Source organism: Narcine bancroftii, chromosome 7 (assembly GCF_036971445.1).
Source record: "Narcine bancroftii isolate sNarBan1 chromosome 7, sNarBan1.hap1, whole genome shotgun sequence".
Lineage (NCBI taxonomy): Eukaryota > Metazoa > Chordata > Chondrichthyes > Torpediniformes > Narcinidae > Narcine > Narcine bancroftii.
In genome coordinates this window covers 166,409,250-166,432,114 of record NC_091475.1, presented here as the reverse complement: position 1 = coordinate 166,432,114, position 22,865 = coordinate 166,409,250, and the positions used below count along the sequence as shown (strand labels likewise).

Sequence of the window (22,865 nt, the reverse complement as noted above, 5' to 3'; positions counted from 1 at the left end):
AAATAACTTGAAGAGACAGATGGAGCAAAAAGTTGTGCATTTTACTGTCTCTTGTGGATGTCTAAGATGAGCTGAGATGCAAATAGTCAATAGCTAGAGGTTTCCTTGAGAATCTCTGGTCATCAGGCAGCACATCAGTCCACGACTTAACTATATCACCATGGTTTGCTACCTGAATATTTCCTGCTTACTTATCAATGTATTCCTGACTCTTGAAAGGTTCTAAATGTAAACTTACCAAAGATGGATAGTTTGAAAAATAATCTGAAATACTATTGTGAATAAAGACACACAAAAACCTGGTCATTTCTATACATTAAGCAAATAATTTTGAAATGCTAGATTTACAACATTCTTTTAGAATTAAAAATGCTAACTCAATGTTTAAATGTAGAACTCATACCAAAATTGCCATATTTAAGGTAAAACAAATTTAAATTGTTATTAAATTAGAGTATTCTCATTTTACCTGATTATAGTGTGTTTCACAGTAAGCCAGTCCCTTCCTTTCATAGTGACGGTGACCCAAAAATGGTTTCTCACACTTGGCACATACAAAATGCTGCAAATAGATTGTAACATGTTCAGTTGAATAAGTGATCCTTCCTTCCAAAAGTTGTAACAGTCAGTGCAAGGTGAAATGATCAACAAGTGAAGCAGAAATGAATTGTTCAGGGCAAAATATAATCAAAACTACACTCTATACTTTGAACCTTCTCATACTCTCTTACATTATAAACTTTAATTTTACAAGCCTACATGAAAAATGCAAGACTGACTAAATAAACAAGAAAAAAAAACCCAAAATGGCAAAATCTCTTCATTGTTTTAAGTTGGATCAACAAATTGTTCAGACAATCTTGAATTTGGTTCCTGAATATCACTAACACAAAATAAACATGATCTTTTGAAAATTTCACTTTTTTTGCATTTAATCTATTTTTCAGGAATACAACAAAATAAACCTCACACTTCTGCAATCTTGCACCACCCCATTATCTGCCTAAAGGCTGATGAGTTTTGAAATGTATGAATTCGAGTACTGAAACTGGGATTAAAATATGGATGTCATTCAAAGAACTATAGCTACAACCTCAACTAGAACTAACTAGAGACCTAAGCAACAATAAAAACAAAAACATTTGGGCACACATCTAAAAAATGTTCATGATTATGCTGATAAGACCTAATCTTTCCATCTAATTCACAACTTCTGAGGCCATATTTAACACACCATCATAGTTCCATAATGCAACACACAAGGCAAATTTAGCTCATAAGGACCACTTGTTTATTTTCCTTACCAAAGTGGAGTGTTTATGGATAGAAGGCACTGATAGTCCCAAAGTATCACATGTTGATGAATTGGCCTTTCTGCCTATCACAACAGAAAACTGAAATCATTAAGGAATTGGACCTGAAGATCTTTGAGGCTTAGAAGGGTAAGATGGTGTTGGGAGATGATTCTGATGTTGGAGAAGATTTATAAAGGGATAAGTGGCAACTGTTTTGCAGATGGCTTGAGGGGAATTGAACAGGTAAATAATTGCTCAAAATATGACTGTTAAACTACATACCCATATTAAAATCTCGAACTCTCTGGTACATGTGTGAAGGTCAGCATCTCAAAACAAAGCAAAACTTGGGTCTCCTGGTGAGATTTATCTAGTTTTCTCTTCGGCCTACTAAGTACAGAAGCCTATGTACAAATAGCTTCAAACAAGAGTTTTACAGTTTCTGAAGTCACTGTGTTTAGTTACTTTAATGCACAACTAATAATTTTGTCCATGATCTTTTTTTACAATTTAAAAGAAAATTTCTTTCAAGCACCACTTCCCCTGGCAGGCCATTCTACACACCTAATAACTCCAAAAAAAAAATTGCCTTGTAAATCCCCTTTAAACTTCCCCTCTCTCACCTTAAACATATGCCCTCTAGTATTTGACATTTCCATCCTGGGAAAGACTATACATACCTCTCATAATTTTACACACTTGTACCAAGTATTCCCTCAGCCTCAGATACTTCAGAGAAAGCAATCCAAGTTTGTCCAAAATGTCCTTCCAGATAATACTCTCCAATCCAGGCAACGCCCTGATGAACATCTTTCGCATCCTAACCAAGACCCCCAAATCCTTCCTGTAATGTGGTGACCAAAACCTCACTAGGCCAAATATGGCCCAAAGTTTTATATAGCTGCAACACAACTTTCCAACTCTATAGGTATTCTATATCGCTCCATCAGGAAGCTGCAAACATTCTCTCCAAGGTCCTTTAGTACATCAATGCTGCTAAGGGTCTTGCCATTATTCTATGCTCTCCTCTACATTTGATCTCTCAAAGGGCAACACCTCACCTTTGTTTGCATTATACATCATCTGCCATTTCCCTGACCGTATTTCTAACTTGTCTATCTCCAGTTGAGTTCACTGATAAATATCCTCAATATGCAGAACTATGCCAATTTTTGTGGAACTTGCATATTTACTAATCAGCCCTCCTATATAAACAACCAAGGTCCCAGCACATTAATCCTTGCAGAACAGCACTGATCACCAACTCCAAGATAATTTTGAATCCAATCTGCTGAGCATCGTATGTGCTTTAAATTTTCTGGAATTTGTCTTAAGACACCTTTACTGAAGTCTACACTTAATACTGTCCATTGCCTTGCACTCATCAATCACTTGTCACTTTAAAAACTCAATCAAGTTAGTAAGGTATGACTTCCCTCTCACAATGCCATGCTGACTACCTCTACTTCCAAATGCAAGTAGAGTCTTTTCCTCAGGATCTTCCCAGATATTTTCCCTATTGCTAGTTGACAATTTCTTTGTTTGTCTCCATTTCCTTCTTGAACAGAGGAACATTGGCTATGGTTCTGTTCTCTGGATCGACATCTATGGCATAAAACGGTCTCGTCAAGGTTTCAGCAATCTCACTTGCCTCCTTTCATAACCCAAGTTCAATCCCATCTATCCCTGAGCACATATCCACCTTAATGTACTTCAATGGGCCTTATACCATCACTTTTTTGATATTAATGCCCCAGAATTTCAACATCCTCCTCCCTAGACTCACCATCCTCCTTCTTGGCGAATACCAATGTGAAGTAGTTATTTAGTGCCTCATCTGCTTCCCCTGGATTCAGGCACAAACTCCTTTAGTCTTCGCATGGCCCCCGCCCTCTCCCTAGTTACCTTTTTGTTTTTAACAGATTTATAAAATGCCTTAAGATTCTCTTTGATCCTACACACCAAAAATATTTCATGCTCTGTTTAGCTTCCTGATTCAGTTTTCATTTTCTCTAGCTTACCCCATATTTGTCAACATCCCTGTCAGATTTTAGCTTCATAAGCCTTACATATGCTTCCTTTCCCCTTTTTGACCAAATTTGCAACACCTCTCATCGGCAAGGTTCCTAAATCTTATTGTCCTCTTCTTTCTGCTGGCCTTTGACCTGCCAAGTTTTTCCAGCCTTTGTGTGTTTTTTCTGATAATGTGGGAGTTAGTCAAACAATGCCTTTATGTAGCAAAGGTAAAGATACATCACCAACATTTCAGGCTTGTGCCCTGGAGTTTCTCCAGCCTTTGTGTTTTTTCCACTTAATCACAATGTCAACAGATCTTGTGCTTTACACCACATTATCTGATGTGGACTTACCCAAGTACAGCCACTCCTAATCCACTCTCTCCAGTTACTGCTTAATACTGTACTGTCCTAATTAGCCTTTCCCAATATAGATAGCACTCCCCAAGGTCCAGTCTTGCTTTTATCTGTAACTGTCTGATTATGATCATTGTTTCCAAAATTCTCTTCCATTAAAACACTAATCATTTGGTGAGGCTCATCTCCCACTAAAAAATATGATGTCCATTGCCTATTACCAAAGAATTATTTAAGAATAGGTCAATAATGGGATCAAACATGTCTGGTTTGATGCAGCTGCTGTGGAAACTCACACTTAAGTGAAAGATCCCAAGATGCCTGATATTTGAATATGTGCTGATATATCCAAATGTTGATGCTGAGCACACTGATCTATTGAGAAGTAAATGAGTTGTTTAAATCCATGCTTGTCACTTGCCAAACAGTCAACATCAACAAATCAGAATACCTCAGTGGGATGTGTATTGAAAGTTATTGCTGGGCAAAATCTCTGCTCCAAAAGCCCAAGTTAGATAGGGGGGGGGGGGAGAGAAATGGGATCCATAGTGCATTGGCAGGCAATTAAATTGGAGCACTATTTTCAAATGGCTAGCCAACTCACCAATAAGTGGAACGTGGCAAGGTATGAAGACAAAAGAGAATGCAGATGCTGCAATCTGGAACAAAAAGTTGCTAGAGAACTCAGCAGGCTGTTACTTAAATGCACCAAGTTTTCCCAGCACTCTTTTTTTTGGAACCTGGTGTAGTATGGCCTTTCTAGTCTGTGCCAAACTATTATTCTGCCTCATCCCACTGACTTACACCCATTCCATATCCCTCCATACTTCTCCGATCCATGTGCCTATCCACATTTTTAATTTCATGTTTAAAATTGAACCCACGCTCATCACTTCAGCTGGCAGTTCGTTGCATACTCCCAACTACCCTGTGTGTGAAGAAATTCCCCCTAATGATCCTCCTAAACTTCTCCCCTATCACCCTTAACCCATGTCCTCTGGGTTGTATCTCACCTACTCTCAGTGGAAAAAGCCTATCGACATTTTCTCTGTCTATCTCTGTCATAATTTTAAATACCTCTATCAAATCTCCCCTCATTCTTCTCCGCTCCAGGGAATAAAGTCCTAACCTGTTTAACCTTTCCTCAAGTGCTGACAACATCTTAGTAATTCTTTCAATTTTATTAATATCTTTCTTGAGGTTAGGTGACCAAAACTGCACTTAATATTCTAAATTTGGTCTAACCAATGCTTCGTACAACTTTACCATAACATTTCAAATCCTTTACTCAATACCTTGATTTAGGAAGAACAATGTGCCAAAAGCTCTTTATGACCTTATCTACCTGTGACACTACTTTCCAGGTAGACAACATCCACAGTGTTATATAGAGAATTTAGGTTAAAATGACTTAAGTTAAAATGTGATGATTAATCATAAACAGGGAAGCCAGAACGGACAGGGAGCTTACTAGCAGCCAAGGACAAAAGGTTCTGCTGAATATGTTTTTTTAAACCTATCTTTTCATGGTCATAGTGAGAGACATGCAGGAGACAAAAGATTGATAAGAAGGGTGAGAAACAGAATTTAGTGTATGTAGAGTTCGCAGCGTACGTAACGAACGTGATAATTAAAAATGCAGTTATACTTAGAATGCTTTTGCAATACTAACCAATGAAAACAGTATTAATAAGAAGGGGAAGGGCAAACAATAAGGGTATAAAAATCAATGCACTGTATGTATCGGGGCTTAACTGGTGAGAAACCAGTTGAGTCCAACTCTGCAGACTTGTAAATAAAGCTTGTCGTGTCATCAGTTTTAAAGAGACTCATGTGTGAGAAGTTTTATTTCTGACAAATGGGGGCTCGTCCGGGATCTACACTCCGGCCGTGAGGGGAGGCGAGAAGAGGGACATCGGAGGCGGTGCACCCCGCTGAGTTCAGCGGCTCCTAGTCCCTTGCTCGTCGCTTCGGGCGGCTTGAGCGAGTGGTATCCGGACAAGGTGACACGACAAGACGGAGAGGAGAAGGGTGACGGTTCAATCCCCGGGAAGACACCGGTAAGTGACGACTTACGATTGTGGTGTGGGGATTGGGTAACAGGTGTAACGGGATACACCTGTTTGGATAAAAAACCTAACGTAATAGATCAGGTATAGAGCTTTTGTCGTGGCGTGAGGACCCTGTCGTGGGACTCTAGGATAGACCCCAGGGAAACCTCGGCAGTAACCGAAGGAGGGACAACACCTCCGACGAAGTGCCGAGAAGAGAGGGGTCAACCCCAGGGAAACCTCAGCGGTAACCGAAGGAGGGACAGTACCTCCGACGAGGCGTCTGAGAAGAAGGGAGTAGGGTCCAGAATGCGAGGGTCCTCAGCAACGATAAACAGATCTAGGTGGGAAAATGGGAGGATCAAAATCTAAGGGCTCATCTGAAAATTCAGGACAATTCCTGGGAGTTCCCCTTGACAGCCCTTTGGGGAGAATGTTTGAAAATTGGGATAGTAAAAGATATCGAGACAAAAACAAGAAAAAGATGGTCCAATATTGTCTCCTTTGGTCGAAACAACCTATTAAAGGTTCCTCGGTCTGGTGGCCGAAATTTGGATCTGATGAGGATTGGGTTAGACAAGCATTAAACATATATGTAAATTCGAGACCAAAGGTGAATCAAGAAGAGTCAGCATATGCATTTTGTTGGGTTCCCTGGCCAGGATCCTTAACAAAATGTTTTAAATTGAGGGTAGCGGGAGAAAAGAAATGGGAACCTCTGGACAACCTTCCCCCTCCTTATATTCCCCCGGTGCCTACTGCGCCCGAGGAAAGCTTATTACCGGAGGGGAAAGGTGATGAATCTGATTGCCCCGAAAGGGGCCGGGAAAAAAAGGATGAATTAAGGGAGTCGGACCCTAAACTTCCACCGGTAAACCGACCCTGGACAAGATCCCAGACTGGTCCAGGACCATCAAAATTTTCAATAAGCCTAAATCCCCTGAGGGAAGTTCCTATGGGAGGACCGGGAGGGGGAACGGGATATGTGAATGTTCCCCTAACTAGTACAGAGGTGTGGGGATTTAAGAAAGAAATGAAAAAGTTATTAGAAGATCCTATAGGACTGGCTGAACAGCTTGACCAATTCCTGGGACCAAACACATATACGTGGGAAGAGATGCAGGCAATAATGGGAACATTATTCTCACCCCAGGAGAGGCAGATGATTCGACGGGCTGCCCTCCTCATGTGGGAATATGAACAACCTGGGGACCCCAGACCCCATGAACAAAAATATCCCTTAAATGAACCCAGGTGGGACAAACGAACACCCGAGGGATTGGCAAGTATGAGACAATATAGAGAGTGGACAATTAAAGGGATACGAGAGGCTGTGCCAAAGGGTCACAATTTCACCAAGGCATTTGGGAACCACCAGGGGAAAGACGAGTCCCCTACTGATTTTTTGGAGAGGGTGAGAAAGAATGTCCAACAGTATGCGGGCGTGGACCCTAGTACACCAATGGGTGAACAGCTTATTCGAATTGAATTTGTTTCCAAATCATGGCAGGACATTAGAAAGAAACTAGAAAAGGAGGAGGACTGGAGCGAAAAACCCCTAAGTGACCTGTTAAAAAAGGCGCAAAAAGTATATGTGCAGAGAGAAGAAGAAGATCAAAAGAGGGCGACAAAGGTTATGGTACAGACTATCCGACAGATGAATGCTGAATCCAGAGGGGAAAGAAAACAAAACCTTCCTCTAAACAATCCAAGATATCCAAGAGAGGGAAGACCCCGGAGGTTCGTTAAGTGCTATTACTGCAATGAGGAAGGACACTTTAAGAGGGAATGCCCCCGATACAAGAGGGAATTGCGTGCCCTCGAACTTATGGAAGAAGATTAGGGGTGTCAGGGGTTCCAAATGTTAGGGACCAAATATAAGAGGGAACCCCTGGTAAAACTAAAAATTGGTCCCAAGGGAGAAGAGGTGATGTTTATGGTGGACACAGGAGCGGAACGAAGTAGTGTAATAACTGTGCCAATCGGAACTGAGCCTGTAAAAAGTAATTTGACAATTTCTGGGATAGAAGGGGCTCCCAGAATGGTATCAATAATTCCCCAAGTAACAGTGAAACTGGAAGAAAGAGAAGGGGTACAAGACCTCTTGTTATTACCGTCGGCTGGATTTAACCTCCTAGGAAGGGACTTACAGGCTCTCCTAGGTTTGGGTGCTCTCCCTGTGGACGGAGAAGTGCGAGTCCACCTCTGCGCTTTAAAGGAAGAGGATGAACGGCAGATTGACGAGAGAGTCTGGTATAAGGAGGGAAATCGAGGAGGTCTGGACATCCCACCTTTACATGTCACATTAATACCAGGTCATCAGCCGGTAAGGAAACGTCAGTATCCTATTTCTTTGGAAGGGAGAAAAGGGCTACAGCCGGTAATTGAGACTTTAATACGAGACGGACTATTAGAAGAATGCATGTCACCTTATAACACCCCTATACTCCCAGTGAAAAAGTCAGATGGATCCTATCGCCTAGTTCAAGATCTAAGAAGTTTGAATGCTATTGTTCAGACCCGCCACCCAGTGGTGCCTAATCCCTATACTATTACGCATACGGGGTAGTGCATACCTTTGGTAAGATCTGGAAAGAGCGTGGTCTAATTACATCAAGAGGAAAGGAATTGGCACACGAACAGATGATTACTCTGACTTTAGAAGCCTTGACATTACCCCAGGAAATAGCAGTGGTCTACATACCAAGCCATCAGAGGGGAGATACCCCGACAGCAATTGGAAACAGACTGGCTGATGAAGAAGCCAAAAGGGCAGCCATGCAACAAGAAGTCCGTTTGCTGACCTTAATCCCAATAAGGCAAGGCATAAAAAAGGCTCCCATTTTCACTACTAAGGAAGAAAAGGACATGGCTCAGCTGGGCGCAAGCCAGTTGCCTGATGGAACATGGAAGACACCAGATGGAAGAATGGTTCTAAATAAAGAAATAACTCGCAATATTTTAAAACACCTGCATCATCAGAGCCACTGGGGCACCCAAGCCTTATGTGACACAGTGCTTCGAGAATATGTGTGTAAGGGAATCTACACCTTGGCCCAACAGGAGGTGCAGAAATGTCACCTTTGCACAAAAATTAATAAGAAGGTAATGAGGACAGGGACCATGGGAGGTCAACCATTAGCCATACGCCCTTTTCAACGTATCCAGATCGACTTCACAGAGTTACCTCAAGTCCAAAGATGGAAATATCTGTTGGTGATAATAGATCACTTTACCCGATGGGTGGAAGCCTTCCCAACAGTAAATACTACAGCCTCTACAGTAGCTCGCCTCCTCCTAGAGCAGATAATCCCCAGATATGGTATAATGGATTCTATAGACTCAGACAGGGGTCCACATTTTTCTTCAAAAATCCAACAATTGATTTGTAATGCATTACAAGTCTCTTGGAAATTACATACCCCTTGGCATCCACAAAGCTCAGGGAGGGTTGAACGTATGAATGGAACCCTAAAAATGCAATTGACAAAATTAATGGTGGAAACTAAAATGCCTTGGATAAAGTGTCTGCCCCTGGCTTTATTGAGAATTCGTACTGCCCCACGAAAAGATGTAGGGTTGTCCCCTTATGAAATGATGTTTGGGCTTCCCTTCTGGAGTACAGTTGAGGGGTGTCCGACCTTGGGGGAAGGGGATATATTTGTTAGGAACTATTTACAGGCACTGTCACGCTCTCTTGCAGATTTACGAAAGAGAGGACTATTGGCACAAACACCGCCTTTAGACTTTTCTTTACACAAAGTGGAACCAGGAGACTGGATTCTCATCAAGACCTGGAAAACTGAAAAACTCCAGCCCCAGTGGGAAGGTCCATACCAAGTTCTCTTAACTACAGAGGCTGCAGCACGAACAAGAGAGAAGGGGTGGACGCACGCATCCAGATTTAAGGGACCTGTAGAGGCGCCTCAGGACCCTGATACGAACTCAGATTGGACTTGTGTTCCTGGAGAAAAACCTCTTACCTTACGATTTCGCAGAAAGACTTGATTCACAATGTTATTGTTATGTTCTTTGATTTTTCTTAGTTTGCCTATGTCTTTATCAGGTGTGAAATGTAAGAAATGCAGAGACACAGTGGTCCTGTTTCAGGACCACATTTGGGGAAGAAAGGAAGGTAATTTCATTTCCCATACCTCAGTTCCTGAGAAATGCTGGGCAGAAAATACCACCCAACATCCATATACCCCTTGTGTGGAAAAAGAAGGAAATAATATGGGTCATTATATACAGATTCCTATTACCACTCCTTTCCCTCTTAACGGTTGGAAGGGTGACTCAGGCCCACCATGCCCTGATGGACTCTGGTTTTGCATACACCAGCGTACTGTTCCAATGAAAAGTTCCACTCCACACTCGAAAATGCCTGTCCCTTTAAGACAGCCGGACTTAGTTCGAGTCCATCCAAATAACCATGTAAGTTTCGGTAATGCAGTTGGGGGAGATAACCTTTTTGTAGATCTTGCAACTAAAATTGCAGGAACTTTTAATGTAACCAATTGTTGGGTCTGCGGGGGTCCACGGATGTCAGAGCAATGGCCTTGGTGGGGGGAGCCCCTCAATTCATTGACCATGATTTCCCGAATTTGGACAACTAACCGAACGAGATCAAGAGAAACTTGGTCTCTCTCTAACGTCCCCTCTGGTTTTTATTGTCTCTCACGAGCCGGCAAATACCCAGTAGGAGAAAGTCCCTGCAAAGCTGTATGGATTCGCATTTCGCCTGGTATTTTCACTTGGTTTCCTAAACCCCTGACTTGGTTCTTATCCACTGTTTTTAAAACTAATTGCCTACCCCTGTCTAATAGCAGTATTCAGTTTTGGAATTGTACCACTTCCACCATCACAGGACCATACCAATCAAACCCCGTTCTTAAAAGAGTTTGGGAAAGGGGGTATGGAGTATCCCCAAATGGATTATTCTGGGTATGTGGTAATAAAGCTTATACTCATCTTCCCTCACAGTGGAGTGGAACTTGTTTCCTAGGAATAATCCGCCCAGAATTTTTCCTCCTACCCCACGATCACGGTCATAAATTAGGCGTGAAGGTTTTTGATACATTACACCGTCAGCCCCGCTCTACCAAGGTACATTTGGGACAATGGGGAGATGATTGGCCTCCAGAACGCATAATTCAATATTATGGTCCCGCTACATGGGCTCAAGATGGATCCTGGGGTTATCGTATTCCTATTTATATGTTAAATCGCATAATTTGCTTACAAGCAGTCCTTGAAATTGTTACAAATCAAACAGCTCTAGCCCTGCAATTACTTGCATCCCAGCAAGGTCAAATGCGCTCTGCTATATATCAGAACCGTCTGGCCCTAGACTATCTCCTAGCCACGGAAGGAGGTGTATGTGGAAAGCTTAATTTGACTAACTGCTGCTTACAGATTGATGATAATGGCCAAGCCATTCGAAAAATCGCTGATAATATTCGTACTTTGTCCCATGTACCGGTTCAAACCTGGCATCCTTTTGCACAATTAAATTGGATGGACAAATGGTTTGGGGGAACCTGGTGGCGTACCTTCTTGTGGGTCATCGGAGGTATTTTATTCCTCCTATTTATTTTGCCCTGTATTATTCCCTGTCTACGCAGCCTGGTGATTTCCATGGCCCAACAGGCTATGCAACCAGGGGGACTGGGAGACCCTGTAAGACTTTTACTTCAGCATGAGATTAATGTATCATAAAACGTTTCTCTTCCCCAGGTTAAAATCCCCATTCATATCTATATATATATTCAACACATTTTAAAGAGAGAAAGGGGTGGATTGTTATATAGAGAATTTAGGTTAAAATGACTTAAGTTAAAATGTGATGATTAATCATAAACAGGGAAGCCAGAACGGACAGGGAGCTTACTAGCAGCCAAGGACAAAAGGTTCTGCTGAATATGTTTTTTTAAACCTATCTTTTCATGGTCATAGTGAGAGACATGCAGGAGACAAAAGATTGATAAGAAGGGTGAGAAACAGAATTTAGTGTATGTAGAGTTCGCAGCGTACGTAACGAACGTGATAATTAAAAATGCAGTTATACTTAGAATGCTTTTGCAATACTAACCAATGAAAACAGTATTAATAAGAAGGGGAAGGGCAAACAATAAGGGTATAAAAATCAATGCACTGTATGTATCGGGGCTTAACTGGTGAGAAACCAGTTGAGTCCAACTCTGCAGACTTGTAAATAAAGCTTGTCGTGTCATCAGTTTTAAAGAGACTCATGTGTGAGAAGTTTTATTTCTGACACACAGCCTTTCCTTCATCAACTTTCCTGGTAACTTCTTGAAAAACTTTATATAGTTGTTTGAACATGACCTACCACGCACAAAGCCAATGTTAGCTGTGCTTCACCAGTCCCTGACTGTCCACATATTTGTACATCTGATCTCTTCAAACACCTTCCAAATAGTTCTTCTGATGTTTTTTTTATATAAAACAATGGAACAATAAAAGCTACCCTCCCATCCTCCAGCATCTCATTTGTGGCTAAGGATATTTTAAATACATCTACTAGGGCCCCTGCAATTTCTGCATAAGCTTCCCTCAAACTCCTAGAGAATAGCTTGTCAGGCCCTGCAGATTTATTCACTTTTATATACTTTAAGCAGCAAACAATTCCTTTTTAAATCTGTATAGGTTCCATGACCTTACTGCTCATTTTCCTTACTTTCCCAGTTTTCTGAGTAAATTTCTTTGGCTTGGCTTCGCGGACGAAGATTTATGGAGTGGGTAAAAGTCCACGTCAGCTGCAGGCTCGATTGTGGCTGACAAGTCCGATGCTGGCTCCTTACATAGCAAACTACTCTGATCTTCAATATTTTGTCCCTTTTGACTTTTTTCTCTTAATATATCTATAGAAGCCCTTAGGACTTTCCTTCATCTTATTCACCAAAGCAACTTTGTGTCTTTATTTTAGCCTTACTGATTTCCCTCATTTTTACCTACTTTTTTTCTTAAAACAATTTGAGTACTCATTTGCTTTTTGTGGCCTATATCTGGTATAAACCTCTCTCTTCTGACTAGATCCCCAATATCCCTTGAAAACCAAGGTTCCTTATGCCTGTTAACTTTGTCCTTAATCCTTACCAGAACATACAAACTCTACTCTCAAAATTTCACTTTGAAGGCTTTCCACTTACCAAACACTTGCCGGAAAATAATCTATCCCAATCCATACTTTTTAGATCCTCCCTTCTTTTTCAAATATTTTTATTATCATTGAAATTTCACATCCAAAAATACAGAGTTCATAAGGATGCATGTTAAAAGTCAAAAAGATATATTTCACTTAAATCATATCATTTCATCCAAGGTGCTCCACATTTTAATCAAACAAATTACATTGTATTGATATATTATTATTTTAATATAAAAAAGGAAAATCTAAACCAACTACCAAGAAAAAAAAAGACGGAATGCTTATCATATTGATAAATTACCTCCTTATTCAACAGTTCTACCTTCATAACAAATCAAAAATTATAAAAGAAATTCAAAAAGGGTCCTCAAAGTGTTTGAAAATTTGAATTCAAATTGGAAATTGAGTGTTAATCTTCTCTAAATTTAAACATGACACGACATCACGTAGCCATTGAGCACGATTAGGTGGGGTATTGTCCCTCCATCTGAGCAACACCGCCCACCTAGCCATAACAGAAATAAAAGCTAATACATGTACGCCAGATGTCGTTAAAGTTATGACACTATCTCCAACAATACCAAATAAAGCAGTTAAGGGATTAGGTTTAAAATTAACTTTAAAAAGGGCAGAGAAAGTTTGAAATACTTTGTTCCAATGTTTCTCAAGGCTTTAACATTTAGAACGTATGAATTAATGAAGTATCTCCATTGTTGCATTTAATCAAAATGAGGAGATACAACCACATGAAAACTAGATAGCTTGACTGAAAATTGGTCTTTCTCCAATTTAGATTTCAACCTGACCAGACCTATCCTAATGGCATTATGATCACAGTGAGATCCAGTATTGCACTCGCTCTAGTTGGTATCTTGATATATTGATTTGGAAAACTTTCCTCAACACATTTGACAAACTCCAAGCCATACAGCAAATAAAACACAAAAGTGAAAGTAAAACTCCAGATACCTTGAAGGGCTCAAGCCCGAAACGTTGGTTATGTACCTTTATCTTTGCTATATAGACTGTTCGACCTGGAGAGTTTCTCCAGAATTATTTTTACTCTAAGTCTTCCTGCCCTTTTAAGTGATATGGGGGTCCCAGTCACTATTTGGAAAGTTAAAAATTGCCTACTATGGTCATACCTTTCCCATTCCTCAGTTCACCCATAAAACCTCTGTAGATGAGATCTCTAGTCTGTCCTGTCTGAGCACAGCTGTGATCCCCTATGATCCTTCCTGCTCTACTGCATTTAAAACAAAAGAACCCCAGAACACTAAGACGCTGGTTATTCTGAATATTTTTTTACCTCCTTTGGAAGTTGCGAGACCTGCTGAGTTCCTCCAGTATTTTGTTTTTTACCATAATCAGCATCTGTAGACTTTCGTGTTTCACGATAAACAAATTGTAGATATTTACTATCCATTCTGATTTTGTTTATTAATCTTATCTCCAAGTCAAATGGCTTTTGGTGAACACAACTCTAGGTCTACAATCCATGTTATATCACGAATTGATTTTTGGATGAGGTGTTCAACTGATGCCATGCCTACTCCTTCAGGTGCATGAGATTATTTCATTAGGCAGGCATGTCAGCCCCATGTCCCCAATATTGATAGCAGATCATTTTTACTTTAACGCTTATGAGAACACCTATAACAGGTCGTGCACTAACTTTACTGACTGTCATTTAACTTGCATCTCAAACATGGCAAACACAAAATATTCTTAAATGTTCATTCTGATGACATAATACAGGTACTACTGATTGAAGAGTATTCCCCACCACTATATCCAATTTAAATTCATTAATTGGGGAGGGAAGGATGAGCAATATTTATATTAGGAAGATTCTCATTGTCCAAATTGATTTCAATTTTTTAATTTTTCATATACATTGCCAATTACTATAGTTACTATGACCAGATATAGCAGCAGAAGTAAGCTCAAGAGTCCGCTCTGCCATTCCATCATGACCTGATTCATTTTCCCCACTCAGCCCACTCCCCTGCCTTCTCCCCGTAACTCTTTATTCGCTGGCTATTCAGATTCCTATCAATCTCTGCTTTAAATACACCTAACAACTTGGCCTCTACAGCCACCCAAGGTAGCAAATTCCAGAGGTTCACCACACTCTGGTTTAAGAAATTCCTCCACATCCCTTTTAAATGGGCAACCTTCAATCCAGAGGTTGTGCCCTCTTGTCTGAGAACCCACCCCACAAAACCATGGGAAACAACTTTGCCACTTCTACTCTGCCTGGGCCTTTCAATATTCAAAGTGTTTCTGAGGTCCTCCTTATTCCTCTGAAGTCCAAGTAGTACAGTACAAGACCTGTCAAATGCTCCTCATAAGCTAATCCCTTCATTCAAGAAATCATTCGTGTGAATTTTCTCTGAACACTCTCCAATGCCCATAATTGTACCCCACACTCCAAGTGAGGATTTACCAGTGCCTTTTAAAGCCTCAACATCACATGCTGTTATATCCGATTCATCTGGATACAAATGCTAATATTGCATTCGCCATATTAACCACCAACTCAACCTGGAGATTAACCTTTAGGGTATCCTACACAAGGACTCCCAAGTCACTTTGCACCTCCAAATTTTGAATTTTCTCCCCATCCACGCAGTATGGTTGGTATAGCAGTTCGCTCAACGCTTTTACAGCACCAATGATTGGGACCGGACCTGGGTTCAAATCCCGTGCTGTGAGAAGTTTGTATATTCTCTCCGTGGGTTTTCTCCGCGGGTCCAGTTTCCTCCCACCCTTCAAAAAAGAACGTACTGGGGTGTAGGTTAATGGGTGTAAATTGGGCAGCATGAACTCGTAGGGCCGAACTGGCCTGTTACAGTACTGTATGCCTAAATTAAAAAAATTAAATAATAGTCTACTGAAGTGCATGGCCACACACTTTCCAACATTGCATTTAATTTGCCACTTCTTTGTCCATTCTCCCAATCTGTCTTAAGTCCTTCTGCAGCCTCCCCGTTTCCTCAACATTACCTGGTCCCTCATTTTTCCATCATCTGGAAATTTAGCCTCCAAGCCATTTATTCCACAATCCAAATAACTAAGAAACAGTGTAAAAGAAGTGGCCCCAACACCGACCAAATACTCTGTGTAATATCTACTGCATGTCCTTTGTCTAGCCTACTTGTGGTTTTCTGAAAAAATTGCAGTCATTTTTGTCAGGCAAGATTTTCCCTTAAGGAAACCATGTCGACTTTAAATCATCTTGTCAAGCATCTCCATGTACTCTGTAACCTCATCCTTGACAATCGACGCTTAACAACTTCCCAACCACGTCTATAACTTTCTTCTTGCTGCCTCCCTCTCTTTTTAAATAGCAAGTCCCCTTTGCAAATTTCCAACCCACTGGAACCATGCCCGAATCAATTGATTCTTGGAAGATTATTACTAATGCAGCCACAATTTCTATAACTCTATCTTTTAGAACCTGAGAGTTGGTTCCATCTGGCCAGAAGACTTACCTGCCCTTAGATCATTCAGTTTCCCAGCACCTTCTCTCTAATCATGACTGCACTTACCTCTCTTATCTGACACCCTTGAATGCTAGGTATACTCCTCATGTTTTCCACAGTGAAGATTCATTTAGTGCCTCTGCCTTCTCATCGTCACCCATTACAAGGTCGTTTTCCATTGGTCCAACATCTACTCTCACCTCTTTTTTTTCTCTTAATTTACTTAATAAAGTTTTTATTATCCTTTTTGATATTTTTGCTAGCTTCCTTTCAAAAAAGTATCTTTTCCTTCCTAATGACCTTCTTAGTGGTCTTCTGTATGCTTTTAAAAGCTTCCCAGTCCTCTATCTTGCCACTAATTTTTGCTTCCTTGTATGCCGTCGTTTTTGTGTTTACTTTGTCATTGACTTCTTTTGTCAGCTACAGTTGCATCAATTTTCCATTCAATTTTTTTTAAGAACATACCTGTCCTGCACCTTCCTTATTTCCTGCAGAAATTCCAGCCAATGGTCCTCTGCTGTTCTCCCTGCTAGTGTGCCTTTCCAATCAATGTTTTCCAGGTCCTCTCTCATACCTCTGTAGCCTCCTTTATTCCACTGGTATAAAGATCCCTCTGATTTTAGTTTCCACGCCTTCTTCACCTCCCTCTGTAATTTGCATGCCACATCCTGGCTACTGTTTGGAGGCCTATAGACAACTCCCATCAGGGTCTTTTTTACCCTTGCAGTTTTTCCATTTCTACCCACAGGGATTTTACATCTTCCCCATCCATTGTCTCCTCTCTTCAAAGATACAATAACATTTTTAACCAAGAGAACCACACCACTCCTTCTGCCTGCCTTCCAATACACTGTGTATCCATGGATATTTAGTTCCTAGTTGAAATCTTCTTTCAGCTATGACAGAGTAATGGTCACATCATACTTGCCAACTTCCAGTTGGGCTACAAGATGATCAACCTGATTTCTTAGAATGTGGGTATTTAAATACAAGACCTTCAGTTCTGTATATATATCACCCTTTTCAATTTTGTTTCCAAAGTACCCCAAGTTAAATCTTTAATCTTGCACTTGCAATTTTGCTCTAGACTGCTTATCCTTACTCATCCTCTTGCTCCCCAGTGGATCCCCTGCCAAACTAGTTTCAACCTTGACAAGAGCTATAGCAAACCTATCCACCAGGATATTTGCCCTATCCCATTGAGGAGCAACCATCCTTTTGGAACAGGTCATACCTTACTCAGAAGGGATCCCAATCATCCACAAATCTGAACCCCTGCTCCAACTCTTTTGCCACACATTCATCTGCCATCTTTTCCAATTTCTGTCCTCGCTGGCATGTGGTACAGGCAGCAATACAGAGATTTCCATCTTCAAGGTCCTGCTTTTTAGCTTCCTTCTTTCCTAATAGTAAAATTATCTAATATATATTTGCATGTGTATTTCTGTTTATTTGTCTGCTCTGCATGCAAATCAATATGGACCACTCTAGATATGTCCAAGGAGGTTCAGAAGGGATAACATTTGATGCTGAATGTCATGTCGACATTGAATTTAACCTTTAAGGTCATATGAAATTCAAAAGTGTATTTTTCTTGAAAATTTCATTTAATTTTTTTTCCAGACATGTAATCCTAGCCAGGTACAAAATACAGTAGTCAAATATTAGTATAAAATTCATGAAGCTTGATGGTGTATATAACCCCAACTCCCTCCCCAAACAAAACCCCAAGGAAAAAAAAAATGAAAATAAGAAAAAGCATAGAAAAAGATAAGAAAACAAGAATAAAAACCTGGATGCTAAAGGGCACCTCTCACCACACAGTTCTAATTATTTATATCTTTTAATACTTCCAAGGAGGCTATCGAGGTTCGAAGCTTAGATTAAACATCTATAAATGTATTCCCTCAATTTGTAAATATGGGCGTCAAATTTTCTAAAGTACATATTTATTTCTCAGATTATGTAATCTTTTCAAGAGGAATGTAGCTATGCATTTTTACATTCCATCTCTCCATATCTCGGTGGGTATCTGATTTCAATGTCACTGCTATACATGTTCTTGCTACTGCTAAGGCAATCTTTACAAATTCTTTTTGAATATATAGATCATTTCAATTTTGGTCTTATCTCTTCAATATTTCCTAATAAAAATAACATTGGGTTTTGTGGAAATTTAATTGATGTAACCCATTCTAAATAAATAGCCAAATTTAACCAAGAAGATCTCACTTTAGGACAGGATCAAGTAGAATGTAAAAATGTACCCATCTCCTGGCCACATCTAAAACACTGGTCTGATAAATCTGATTTCAATCTTTAACTTCTGTGGTGTGAGATATAATTGATGTAAAAATTATATTGAATTAATCTATATCTACATTTATAGTATTTGTCATACTAATTTGGCATAGATCTGACCAATTTTGTTCATCAATGTTAATATTTAGATCCATCTCCCATCATGGTCTGGACCTTTGTATCCCCTGTATGGAAGTCCCCTTCTGCAATAAAGTGTACATAGCTGAGATAAATTTATTTATATATCTATAACATATCAACACTTCTACATCACCACATTTCAGTAATAACATTATTGAACCCAATTTATCTCTTAAATTAGCCCTTAATTGATAATAACAAAAGTGTTTTATTTTGCATCCCGCTTTTTTTTTTAAAATTGTTCAAATGACATTAAATTCCTTTCTTCATAACTATCTTCTCTCTATCTAATTTCTTTCCGAGACAAAATGCTTAAAAATTGATTATCCATTGAAAATGGAATAAGTTGATTTTGCATCAAAGGCACTTTTGGCAGGACAACCCTCCTCTTTTCAATTTTGTTGTTTACTTTATTCCAAATATTAATCAATTGCAGTGGTGCTGCTCTCTCCCCAGGTATAAATTTTGATTCCCATTTATATCTAAAATTTTCCAATATCCTCTCTCCTATTTTATCAATTTCTGTTTTAATCCATGCTGGTCTTTCTCTCTCATCAAAGAGAGAAGACAAAAATCTCAATTGAGCTGCCTTATAGTAATTCTTAAAATTTGGTAACTGTAAACCTCCAAACTCAAAGTTCCATGTCAATTTGTATAAAGTAACTCTCAACATCTTACCCTTCCAAAGAAAATTTATTATATATTTAATTCATGAAAAACATTTGTGGTGTCATTACCGGTAATGTTTGAAATAAATATTGTACTCTCAGATATATATTCATGTTAACATTATTCTCTTTTCTCTTCTCTTTGGCTTGGCTTCGCGGACGAAGATTTATGGAGGGGGTACATTATTAACCTTAGCTAATTGGCAGTAACATCCACTTGTTCAAATCTTCTCCAATAATTGAATTATCTACCAATATCTCTAAATAATTTATTCCATTCATCGGCCATTTAAATTGGGTATCTTGTTGACACTGTATAATCCCCAACAGTAAGGGGCATAATATTACTTTTATCCCAATTTACTTTATAACCTGATACTTTCCCATATTCCTTCAGTTTCAAATATAATTTATACAGCGAGCCTATTGGTTCTGTCAATTAGATCAAAACATCATCAGCAAATAATTTTATATTGTTCTTGATTAACTTTAAACCCTTTAATATCAGGGTCAGACTGAATCAATTCTGCAAGAGGTTCAATCGCTAAAATAAATAAAGCAGCTGATAATGGACATCCTTGTCTACTGGATCTAGTTAATGGAAATGGTCCTGAAACTAGTCCATATGTAACAAATTTAGCCTTAGGTTCATTATATAAAGTTCTAACCCAATTTACAAATACCTGCCCCATCCTGAATCTTTAAAACCCCTGCAACAAAAAGTCCCATTCTAATCTATCAAACACTTTTTCTGCATTCAAAGCCACTGCCACACTTGGGCCTCTGCTTTTTTGTGCTAGATGTATTATACTAAGGAATCTAGTTACATTATCTGTAGATTTTCTCTTTTTCACAAACTCTGTATGATCCATATTTATAAACTTTCAAAAAATTTCATCAATCTTTTAGTCAACATTTAACATTGAAATTGGACAATATGACAATGACTTTAGAGGGTCTCTTTTTTTTGGTATTACTGTTATTATCGCAGTAGAAAAACATATCGGGAGTGCGTGTGTGTGTTACCAACACCTGACCTAATACTTCCATAAAAGGAGGAATCATTAAATATTCAAATTCTTTATAAAATTCAGATGGGAAACCATCTACTTCCAGAGATTTATTACTTTGTAGTGAGCTCAATGCTTTCCCCACCTCCACTGGCAGCTCCACTTGCTCTTGTAAAGTTAACTTTGGTATCCTTATCGTTGACAAAAAAAACTTCTATTTTATCATCATATCTCTGTGACTCTGGTTTATATAACTGAAAATAAAATTGTTTTAAAAATTCATCGATTCTTGAGGTTTGTAGGTAGCCACATTTGACTCTAATTGCATTGATTGTTCTTGAAACTTGTTCTGCTTTCAATTGCTAAGCAAGGATCTTATGAGCCCTTTCACCGAGCTCATATCTATCTGCTTAGTTCTCATTTTTGCTTTCTTTGTTCTATATGTTTGTAATGTATTATACTGAAGTTTCTTATTTATATCTTCTATGTTTTTCCTCAATGCCCATCTTTACAGATCTTTTTCTAAACATGTTATCTCTTTATTCCAATTGATCCAATTATTTCATATAGCCCTGCTTAATTTTAGAAGTACAGCTTATAATTTGTCCTCTCAAATATGCTTTTATTATGTCCCATAAAATAAATTCACCATTAACCAAATTAGAATTAGTATCAAAAAAATATGAATTTGTATTCTAACAAAAAAAATCACATAAATCTGGTCTTTTTAATAACATTGAGTTAAATTGATTCTTCTTTATCTAACATTGTAAATGTCATTAATAATGGAGAGTAATCGGATAAAATTCTTGCTTTGAAAGTGTTTTTTGACCAGCTTGTACTGACTTGCATTACTGTTTATTATAATTGTGGTAACATTTGATGCTGAATGTCATGACCACATTGAATTTAACCTTTTGAACTTCCACTAGGGACACCTCAATTAGTTACAGTGTCGTGCATCAATGTACATTCAGAATAAAAACAAGTGGCCAAACAAAGTTCAATATGGGCCCAAAAAAAAGCAAAGCAGCATTGGCAGAAGCTCTTCACAAGCCTGTAGAGTTAGACAAAGGAGAAAGCAAGAGAAAGCAGATGAACAGCAGTCTCACCTACTGTTGATGCTTCCAGAAATGTAAGGTGCAGATAGCAGGAAACAGAACAGCAGTGATACACCCGTCTCAGTACTCAGGCCTCCAGACAAGCAAGGAGCAGGCAGCAGGAATCAGAACAGTAGTGATACACCTGTCTCAGTGCTCAGGCCTCTGGACAGGCAAGGAGCAGGCAGCAGGAAACAGAATAGCAACACCAGGCTTGCCTCAGTGCTCAGGCTGATACATTTATACTGATTAGTCCCTTGTCAATTGTTCCTTGTTCATCTAATTTGATTTTGCCATTGCTCTTCAGATGAAAAAACTAAGAACATTGTTTATTATGAAGCCCTTAGCTGAGCATTGTTTGTCAATGTTATGCCAGAAGTCAACTTTATTTGAACCATGCATCTCTGTTAAAAAGAATATAAATGTTGTGTTTGAAAAAATATATTTATGCAGAATTACCATGAAAGTCTTTGGGTATTTTGTTTCAACCATGTAGTCAACTGAGTGTTTTATTTCCCAGACAATGCTGGGTATCCTACTAGTTGGTAATAAAGGGATCTGCAACCTTCCCTCCCTGGTTGCTTGAATTCATTCCATGATAAAGGAGGATTTTCCCAATTTTTAGCACTCAGTGGTAGCCTCAAACACAGAAAGAAATGCCATAAATTTGGGGCACATATACAAATCACATGTTCATAACGACCACTCTACTCAGAGAAAGATATAGTCAAAGCAACAAATAGAACAGGACACAAGTTAGTTTACCTCTACATGCCACTGCTTTCCCATGGCATTGACTACGCGTCCTTCGATCGGCCGCCGGCAAGCACCACAAATGGGGACACCCATTTTATCATGGCAAGGCAAACAATACAGTTCTCCTTTCAGCTCTCGAGCTTCGGCAGTCAACTCTTTTCTGATTAAAATAAAGCACCAAAGCATATTGTCCATGTATATATCTTCTACATAAAAATTCACAATGAAAATATGCTCAATATTTCTAGTGTATTGTTAAAGAAATGTCAAATAAAAGGTTTTCTGAATTTTGAAACCTCAAAATTTGTTGTGTAATTGAAATGAGAAAAGCTTTGGTCCGTAGGAAAAATGTAGATCTTATTGCCTCTTTTAATTTGTTTACTACAATAATTTTTCTTTGCAAGTACTTGCTCAACTGCACCAAGTAAATTTTTTTAGCATATGTACGTTGTACAATGAGTATGATAATAAACTCATTACCATGATCTGGTCAGTTGTGCAGAAAAAGGCAAATG

At 39.2% G+C, this 22,865-nt stretch overlaps 1 protein-coding gene across 8 annotated transcripts in view; it reads right to left on the bottom strand.

Annotated features, from left to right (window-relative positions):
• The window catches only part of LOC138739333 (LIM and senescent cell antigen-like-containing domain protein 1), a 122,195-nt gene that overhangs the window by 7,609 nt on the left and 91,721 nt on the right, over positions 1–22,865 (bottom strand). For all 8 annotated transcript variants that reach the window (XM_069891149.1, XM_069891151.1, XM_069891150.1 and 5 more), the window contains exons 6-7: positions 22,360–22,510; positions 470–562 (exon numbers count right to left, since the gene is read on the bottom strand). In XM_069891149.1, the coding sequence (XP_069747250.1) occupies positions 470–562; positions 22,360–22,510 (244 nt within the window). The remainder of the gene's footprint in view (positions 1–469; positions 563–22,359; positions 22,511–22,865) is intronic.